Here is a 9,912-nt window from a genome sequence, read left to right as displayed (position 1 = left end):
ATTGTTTCCTCCCCATTGTTTCCTCCTGAGACTCTTCTTGGGCTTTTTACCATTGGCCCTTCCCAGGCTTTTGACCCTCACCCTCCTCCCCATCCATGACTTTAAGGGCCAAAGCTGGCACAATCCCACCCACATGGTACTTGAAGAAATTTGGCTACCCTCTTCCCCCTACCCCTCCAGCAAGGTGACCAACCCCCATGGACTTGAAGTGTGAAACAGATTACATTTTGAGACTGGGTAGACCAAAACTCTTATTTATTGATTGCTTTTTCTGTATCTTTGAGATGGAGGTGCAGAGGAAGTTATTCCCAACTGATGGACTGGACTGTGAAGTCCCCTTGTGTATCAAAGTAGTCAAAGACAGAGAGACCAAGCCGGTTAGGGAACGTGAACTGGTGGCCTGGCAGGTGGACTGTCAGATCATTTTGGTTCACAATGAAAGAGATCTGCAAGATAAATGGAAAAGTCAGAGAATGTTTCTGCCAAGATACCCTCAAGCCTTTGCCCCCCACAGCATTGCTGGGCCACCCTCCGCTTTGCAGGATGAACATGCTTAGCAGCATAACCTGCTCTTCAACAGCAGGAGTGTTATTCTGGTCTCCCATAAGCACCCATTCCCTGCTCAGTTCAATAGTTACATCCCTTTGAGCTAGATGGAGCTTGCACATCAGTGGATGGATCGCCATCCTCCATCAGTGCTCAGAGCCCTGGATGGTGGTGCTGGCCAAACAGAAGCCAGACACCTCCTGTACAGACAACCCTGAGACAGCCCCTGCAGTTGAGTGCCCTGTGCCAAGCACCCTCCCTTCACCACGGCATGTACAGAGTGCGTGTCCCAGGCCTTACCTCTGCTGCGCCCCCCTTCTGGAAAGGGAAGACAGTCTCCCTGTGCTCTGCACCCCACTCTTCCACCTTCTTTGAATTACACACGATGGTGTTCACATCACCATGAGCATCAAAACGGGGGTTGAAGTGAAGCCCAAGGTTGGAAGCATCCTTCCCCAGATTCATCACAAAGCTGCAGAGAAAGAAGATATCAATGCATGTTGCTCATTACCATGAATGTCTGAGTCTGCTGCTTCAAGCCTAGCTGAGGGTAACCAAAGAGAAAGCCTTTACTAAATTACACAGCTTTGCTAAGATGGTGCAGAGTCAGTAAGTGAGGGTACTCTCTTCTGCTGTGGTGACAGGCCCCATAGTGCCATCCCTGGGAGAGACACTTTGGTTTCAACAAAGCTCTTCACAAGAGAGTGAGAGCCCTGAACAGGGAGTTCTCCTGCACCCAAACCAGCTCCCAAGGAGTCAGTTGCTTTTCACAGACTTTCTTCCAGCCCTAAACAGTTAGCTGGTGTTGCACCCTGCCTGACAGCCACTGCCTTCTCCCCACCCTGCAGGTAGCTGAAATAATTACCTTGTCATTAGCTATCCCAAAGCATCTGCAATGGCAGTGGGAGGAAGCAGCTTCCTCACTCAGTGTCCACCTTGCCTTCAGGCCTCTTACCCAGATGAGAAGAGGCTTATTATTTGTCAAGAGAAAGCCCAGAAGGCTTCACTCTGACACTATCAGACTTCAAAGGCACTGGGAAGAGCTGGGACATGTTTCCTGGAACACTGCTAGTGCTGGTACAGCAGCTACGGGCTCCACCTTACCCACCAAGGGGCCCCACCTGCCCCACAGCTGCACAAAGGCTAGAGGCTGCTGCAGTGGCTTCCCTGGGGGCCCCAGCCACCCTGATCCCTACAGAGTTAAGAGCATGCTTCTGCTTACTCCTGCCTGCACACTCACCACCTTCCCCCTTCTCTCACCTGACAGGTATCTCCACTGGGCAAAAGGAAACTTCATCTGCCCGAGACCCCCTCCTGTAACAGGCAGTCTTTCCATTTGCACCAGTAGCTGGAGCTGTGGCTCACAGCATCCAAGACCTCCCAGCTGCTTGGGCTATAATCTTCTCCTGCCCAGTGAAGCAAGGCACTGTAACAGTGTGCCTACTCTTGGGCCATCTTCATGCAGCAGAGAGGATGTTGGCTGTGGGGATGGTCTCAACCCAAATCTCAGTATAGACACAGCTTCCATTTCCTTTACCCTGCACTAGAGAGGATGTGGTCACTGCCAGTGCACGCAGCTGGAGCTTCACATCTGCTCTGGCTTAGCAGCTGTGTCTGCAGCATGCATTAGGCAATGACTCACTGGAAAATGCTTCTGGTATTAAACCCTTCCAAAGCTGCTCCTCTCCCACCCACGGGAGGGATTCCTTCTGCCCCCAGCAGCAGAAGACAACTCAGTGTGGTGCCTTGGCCACACCTGGGCAGCACAGCACACCTTACCTCTTGGCACTTGGTGCAATTTTCCCCTTGACAATGAGGCGCTGGCCAGGCTTGAGACCCAAGTTGGTGCATACTGGTCCCTGGGAACATAGAGGCAGAGATGTTAGCTCAGTACCTGCTGAGTTGCTCTGACTTGGCAGCTCTCCTTACTACACAGTGCATTGCTTTGGACAGCTAGAGAGACAGGGAAGCTCCCTTCCCCTAGGGCCCTGCACCAGGGACACCCCAGAGACGTTACCTCACTCACATGGGACATGCCTGATTTCCCAACATTTCTCCTGCTGCTCTCATTAACATATCTGTATTTCACAGCAGTGAAGCACAAGTACTTGCAAGCTCCCATCACACCCACCCTGTCTCAAACACACCTGTGTGCCTTATGGGTCTTGTGTTGTCCCACACAAGGCTGACTGAGCAGGGATGGAGCCTCCACTCCCTTCCCCTAGCTTGGATTTGAACTTCAAGCCTTGCCCAGGTCCAGGAGCTCAGACACTTTGCTCCCCAGCTCTCAAGGGCTTGGTGGGGTGGAGGTTTTTTTGTTGTTTTGGGTTTTTTTTGGGGGGGGTGGTTTTTTGGTTTTTTTTTTTTTTTTTTTTTTTTTTTTTACATTCAGCATTTGCAAGAACATTCTCCTGCTCCACACACATATCTTTTTCCACCTTCTTTCTAGGAGAATGAAAATACCCTGGTAAACCCATATGTATTGATTTTCTATCACACAAGAGGCAAGACCTCAAGAATACTAAGAATATTTTTTGCCATACCACTTAAATAAACCTGCACTTGGGGCACTCCCTGATTAACCACCCTCGATCTAATGAAAGATATATTAATCAAATAAGTGTAATAGCTCTTCTGACACAGGCATTTCCCCAGCAGTCCTTGACTTTTGCAGAAGGACACTTCTGTACAGCACATTTCAGTGACTCATGAAAACTTCAGCCAGGAAGCAAGCAGCAAGGCTGCCTAGAAGAGATGCTCAGAGAAAAATAGACATTATTGCAGCTGCTTCCCCAGAGAAAAGCTGCTGTAGAACAGGTTACCCCAGCTTGGGAGCCAAACCAGCAAGGACCCCTGCCTCCCCAAAGGGATCCTGCAGGGAAAATAAAAAACCCAAACCACTCCTGCCAAAACAAGAAATAGCAGCCAGCCCTCTGTAATGGATGCAGCAGGGATTCTTCCTCCCCAGCAGCAGGCACCTAGCTCTAGCAGACACTCTCACAGGAGGACAATGCAAGTACCCTCACACCAAGCCAACACATTCTCCACAGTCCCACTCCATCAAGCACTGCCTCCAGCAAAGGTGCCCCTGCAGCCACCCACTGGCTGCCCCATCCCTTTCTCTACTCACGCAAGACATGGTGCTGCTCTGCAGGCTGATGCTCCTTTCCACCGAGGTGCAAGAGTCCCAGGCAAGTGGCTGAAGGGGCCCCACCCTTGCCTTTAAATAGATGGAGAGTTGAGTTGTCCCAGCCCTTCTCCACCCCACTCTCCAATCAGCCCGAGGAAAGGATGGAAGGGGCTGGTTTTGGAGGGAGGGAGGGCCTATCAGGCAGAGCTGCCTCCTCCCACCCTCACCCAGGCTCCTCTCCAGGATGCTAAACCCAACCCTTCCAAGTAGGCTGCTGGCCGCTCCCGGAGGAGATCCAGCTGTGTGTGGCCATGAAGCCAATGGAAAATAGTTTTACAATGAATGTTTTACTATCCAAGGCTTTTATCCCACACGGAAAATGGTCAGATGGATTGAGACTTGGCGGGAAGGATCTGGGAGGAGGGCTGGGTTCTCTTCAGCTCTAGCTAAATCAGGAGCAGAAGAAATATCACTGAGCGCACACAGTACCTCAGAAACTCTTTGTGATCTAGGTGAAACCCCAGGAGCAGGTGACTGAAGCTGGATCCAAGGTCACCCAGCTGCACTATCAAGCCTTGCTATCCCCAGAGGCTGCCCTGCTGCTGGTCCAGCCCTTACCACCCATTCTTGTAGGTACAGGAACCAAAGGAACGAAAATAGTCCTTATTCTGCAGAACCCCTAGATGCCCTCAAAACCATGCAGTTTGTCTTGGCTGTAGGGTACAGCAAGCCAGGAGGAAGCCGTCTTGGAGGAGTGGGTTGGAATTATCCAGGAAAGCTCAGTGCCTGGTTCTTGCACCTACCCTGGACACACCTGGGGGGCTGAGACACAAGGGGATGGAGGCAAAATGCTCTATGACAATAAGCCATAGAATCTATATGTCTTTTATCTGCCTCCATGTTCTCTTTGTGGCAAGTATGATTCACTCTGGGTGAAAGGATTCCTTTGGAAAAAGTTACCCAATTACTACATGGCTCAACTGTAATTACACTGAAAGAGGAGGGAAAAATTCAGGCAGTCGGCCAAGCCTGTGGCTTAAAGCTCTCCTTGTCTTGCATATTTGTCTCTAAATCACAAGACACTCTGTGATTTCCTTAAGAGGCCCAGAACTGAAACACAGTGAAATACTTTCTTCCTCCCTTTCTGTGAGGCCCATCGGTTCCCCTTCTGCTGAGGATGTGGTAGTCCCCATCCCTCTTACCCCCATCAAGCATGACCCCAGAGGCTGTCACTCTTGGGTGCTTCCAGTTGGTGCCATCAGTGCCAACAGAGGTAGCAGGGAGACCCTCCTGCCTGCTGGAGCTGGGGAGGGCATGGCCAGGCTCCAGCCTTTGGCCAGGTCATCAATCACCCCAAAACAAAAGGGGGCTGGTGTAAAGGCCAAAATGGGATTCTCTGCTCTGACATACCCATCTCCCTTTCCCTCCTTTGGAAACCTGCCTCAGGGTTCAGCCCTTGAGCCTGATCCCTTCCATCCCAGCAGGAGAAAAAGTAACTAGAGCCAGCTTCCCTCTGCTCGGCATGTGTATGTAATATAATAAATTCCTTTCAAATCCAAGATTTTGTGAGACTGAACCCCTGTAAAGGACCCCAAACATCTCTCCAAGGAAATGAGCTGCTGCTGGAGCCGTGGTCTAGCAGGTTGCAGGAGCCGGACTAGGAGGGACTGTTCCCTTGAAAGAAGTTTTGGACATAGAAGGGAAGTGTTTAGATATTTGCACACGTGTAGCTGGAGATGGTGGGGGCCATTTAAAAGGTCAGGGGTAGGTTCTGTGTTTCCTGCAGCGTTTCTGGCAGCTGGGCACTGTAACCCAGCCTTAGCAGCCACCAGCTCCTTGAGTCATGCCTGTCCAGGGACCTTCCTCCAAATGCTGCTGGGAAGATTATAGACCAGCTCATGGATAACAGGTGATAACAAGGGAGGAGATACCATCCCACAGGAGATGCTGGGAAGGCTATTCACATCAAGAAAATCAATCCTTCAGACTTGAGTCTACCTCGGGCAGCCTTGTGTTTGTTTGATGGTAGTCAAGGTGTCTCCCCTGGCTTTCAAGGAACCTTGAATCTAATGGCATTAGCACAACAGGCCAATACCACAGACAAGGTAGGCAGAAGGATACCTACATCAGTACAATGCTGTGTCTCTGGGTTGGAGCCACCATGACGAAGTGACAAAATCTAAAGCTCCAGGATGAGCATCCTCACAAGGTATGGCTGAATTCAAGGGAGGGAGGTCCCTGCCCATCCTGATGGCACACTAGACAGGGATGGTGTCCCCAGCTGCACTGACACCTGCCCCACCATGCTGAAGATGCAGAGGTGCTTGCCCGTTATTTTCAGGAGTGACTTGGTGTAGGAAGAGCCACCTTGGGTTGAAGAGGGCAGAGCCAGGCTGGTTAGAGCTGGTAACCCTCACCTCCCATCGCCTCATTCCTTATTAGTGTGTGGTGGATCAGCCATCTGATCTGCAAAGGATGGAGATGAGGAAGATGAGGACAGATCACAGCAGACCTTGGTGGCATGGGCCTCTCCTGCTGTGTGGGAACTCAGCAGTGTGATAGGTCCCTTTTCCTCCACCCTTCCAGCCAGGCTCTTGCTCACCAGGAGAGCAGTCCTGCATCACATTGAAAATCCTTACTTTGAATTACAGGGAGAGATGCTCATCTGCATCGTTCCTTGGGAAGCAAAAGATCTTCTTTGCCCAAGCCAAAGGGAGTGAGTGGACCCGATGATGTTGCTGCAAACAGTGCCCTTGGCTGTGCCAAACTCTTGGCCAGAGGGAGCCACAAGCGTGGAGAAGGGAGTAGCGTCTGTGGGATATTACTTCAGCAGTGCCTCACCTCTGGTTATGAGGGTGAGGCAGGTGGTGTTTGCATCGGCACTTGCGTTCTCCAGACCGGGATCGTGTGTCCTGGACAGGACAGGGCCAGGAGAAGTCAGTATAACAGAGCCAGCTGCCATGGCAGGGGCAGACCAAATTCACAGCTGGCACGTGTGCAAGGCCAGAAATCACAGCAAAGTCCCCACCAAGAATGTCCTATGCTAGAGGTTAGGCATCCCACTCAGGTCCTGACCCTGGGCACCTCTCCTGTGGCCTGTGCTTCAGAGCCAGGCTGGCTCCTCGCTGCCCTCTCACTAGCCTTGCCTTGCACAATGTCCCTGTCTACTTACTCGTCCTTGGAAAGCGCAAATTACCCTTCTATGGTGAGCAATCCCAGACAGTCCTGAAAAAACTGCCACTGCCTTTGGGGCCCAAGCTCACCCCCTGATGCTGGCTGTGACCCGTCATTCCCATAGAAGGGACTGGACACCCCCATCTGTTGCTAGAACTGCCCATGGTTTTCATTGCAGCTCTTCTACCAGAGCCTCAGCCTTCTTTCTGCGCTTTCCTTGACACCCAAAAAACACGTGCTGATCTCTCCATGCTGACATGGCAGTTTCTTGAGCTCCCAGCTTTCCTTGTGGACGTGCTCAACCTCCAAGCTGTAATTCAGTTCAGGCTGAAGGGGGAAACATGGTTGCTGAGGGTGAGTTTCATCATTGTGAGTACCCTTGATTTAGGGCCTGCCTTCTAGTCTAGCTGATAGGCACTGGTATGCCTCAACAAACCTGGACTGGTCCTGTGTGCTGAGGGCTGGAGTCCGGCTACTGCACGCTGTGGGGTTGAGTTGAACTGCTGGGCTGAGCTATTGGGTAGCTCTAACCAATGTGGTTTGGCAGCTGCCAAAGAAATAGACCAGTCAGGCAAGGGTCTGAAGCAAAAGGGGGATGATCTGCCCCCAAATCTGCTTGTAAGGGATGCAGCGACAGACAAGGCATCCTGACTCATGATCTTGGAGGACTGGGAAAAGGCCTGGCTGAAAATCCTGTGGACTACGTGACCAAAGTCCACCTGTATACGTTGCTCTCCAGCTGGCAAAAGCCTGTTTCGGCTGCAATTACTTCTTCAGTGATTTGCAACATCTTTCCACTAGCAGAGTGTCTTTGTACCTGTTCAGCCACTTTGTGTTATGTGGGCTGTGGTATTTTAAATTCAGGATTAGGTGTGCTAGACTCAGATTTATTATCTTGTGGACACAGAGCCTCACATCAGGAATGAGCCACAGCAGGATCTCCCAAGCTTTGCCTGCTGAAACCTTTCCAACCACATCCAATTTCCTAGATTAGGAGCTGTCTGTGGGTCTCTGGCTCCTGCTGACTCCAGAAACTCTGCTTTCATTAAATTAGTATGGAAATATGTTCCCCAGTGGTGAAGATAATCTTGCAAATGTTATCAAAGGGACAAGGTGATTTATCCAAGTGAGCCTGAAATTACAGCTTGGGGAAGTGGGAATGAGTCTTGCTCATGCTAATGGCACCGGGATGTGTTAGACACACCTCAAAGAGCATCCTAGGAGCTCCCCAAAGCCGTGATCCCCACCTCCTCCCCTGCACCTCTGTTGGGCTTATGTTGGGCTTCATCTCATGTCTGGGGTGTAAACCTTCCCTGGGTGCGTGGAGAAGGGAGTATGCCTGGCCTGCCAGCCAGGGTGGTATCCCTGCAGCTGCGGGACAGGTACAGTGCCCTGGCCAGGAGGGCGGGAGGAAGCTGGGGACTGGGTCATGGCTGTGGGCAGTGTGGATCAGCCGGTGTCAGCCCATGAAGATGGTTCATCCAAGCTATTCGAGTGCCCTTCTAGCACACAAGAACAGCAAGAAACCACCAACTGATCTGGGTTAGTTCCTCCACCTGGGTGATATGCAGGAGGACTCCTCTCCCAACGGTGCTAGAAATACTGCCAGCACAGCAAAACGAAAGCGCCAAGCCTTCGATTAACTTGGACGAGAACAAACCTGACTGTGAGGCTGGAGCAGTGGAGTTAGCAGATCTTTAATCCCAGGTTTGGGAAGGCTTCGGGCCATTTTCATTTCAGCTTAAGAGCACTTGGCCCAGGGCGGCACAGCGAAGGCAAATCAAGGAGGGGCGGCCTGACGCTTTAGGAAAGCACGTTCTTGGTTTTGACACAGAGAGGTTGAAATGACACAGCCCTGACTGGGCAATTGCTGCATGTAGAAGATTTCCAAGAGCTGCAAATACAGGTTAAGAAAAGCCTTGCAGCAGGTTGGGCAATGGCTGCTGAGCCAGAAGGGGACAGCAGACTGGGGAAAGCTGGACAGTGAATGGAGTAAGGCTCAGGTTCTGCTGTAGGCAAAGTACAATTAGGGACCTCATACAACTTTGCCACACAATTTAAAACTGGTAATATTTTTCTAATTTAAAGAAAATGGGAAATAAAACTTTAACCAGTAGCGTGAATTTCCATTTTTTTCTTTAAATAAATCAAGTTGAAGAAATAGAAAGAAAGGAAAAGGTAGAAGTGAAAATGAGTTGGGGTGAAGCATGCATTGTTCAGGCTGTGCAGGCAAGGCTTCAAACCTGACCTTTAAGAAATTACATGTTTCGAAAGCAGAGCCACAAGCTCAGCAAACGCTGACTATAGAGGGGAAAACATTGCTACTGCTCATCTGGACGTTGGCTAATGACTTCCAGGGGCCCTGCAACATAAGCCCAGTGCCACCACTGCAGGACAGAAAGGGAATATTGTGCTAAAATATGAATCTAAGGAATATTCATGGGTTGCTGGCTAGTGCTGAGAGTTCAAGGGCAAGGGAATGCAGCTCCGTGCAGGAGGGTCAGATGTTTCAGCAGTGATGTGCCAGAGCAGAAAAGCTGCAGGCTATCGACTGATTGTGGCCACCAGCTCTACACTGCTGTAATACCCAAACTGGTGTCCTTGCAGTGCCTTAGGAATCTAACATTGAGCCTATTTCAAGCCTAGAAATGACCTGCTGAGGCGTATTCCCTGTCTTGGTTTGTTGCCTGCTAAAGTGACTTTTGAGATGCGCTGGGCAGAGGTTTGTTTGCTGTACTTAATATGCAAACTGTAAGTGGATGTTGTGTTTGAACATGTTACAGTAACCCAGATGCCGGTTTCAGCTCTTCTAAGAAAAAGTGCTCAGGAGAAGCAAGTTCATGGAATACATGCACGTTCTCCTGCAACACCCTTGAGATCGAAACTCAGCCACATACCATTTTTCAGCGAGTGATGTGTGTAAAAACCAGTCTGGAATGACAGTCCTGAAGAAAAAGGTTGCCTTGAATAGGCTTTGCTGGCAGGAATGACAAAGAAGCCTGAAAACATCTTTTTTTTTGTACATGCAAAGTGGTACTTAAGGTGTGGGATGTGATGTTAGT

General features: G+C 50.5%; 1 protein-coding gene across 1 annotated transcript; it reads right to left on the bottom strand.

The window, feature by feature from the left end:
• Window positions 1-238: 238 nt before the first annotated feature.
• On the bottom strand, window positions 239-3,726 carry LOC104525059 (beta-galactoside-binding lectin). The gene is made up of 4 exons (XM_010168113.1): window positions 3,677-3,726; window positions 2,326-2,405; window positions 847-1,018; window positions 239-446 (listed from the first exon to the last, which is right to left on the bottom strand). The coding sequence occupies exons 1-4, from the start codon at window positions 3,683-3,685 to the stop codon at window positions 303-305; spliced, it is 405 nt and encodes a 134-aa protein (XP_010166415.1). The 5' UTR covers window positions 3,686-3,726; the 3' UTR covers window positions 239-302.
• Between the last annotated feature and the right edge of the window lie 6,186 nt (window positions 3,727-9,912).

Source organism: Antrostomus carolinensis, unplaced genomic scaffold, assembly GCF_000700745.2.
Source record: "Antrostomus carolinensis isolate BGI_N321 unplaced genomic scaffold, ASM70074v2 scaffold18625, whole genome shotgun sequence".
NCBI lineage: Eukaryota > Metazoa > Chordata > Aves > Caprimulgiformes > Caprimulgidae > Antrostomus > Antrostomus carolinensis.
Note: the sequence above shows the minus strand (reverse complement) of the source record. Positions and strands in the feature narration are given on the sequence as shown.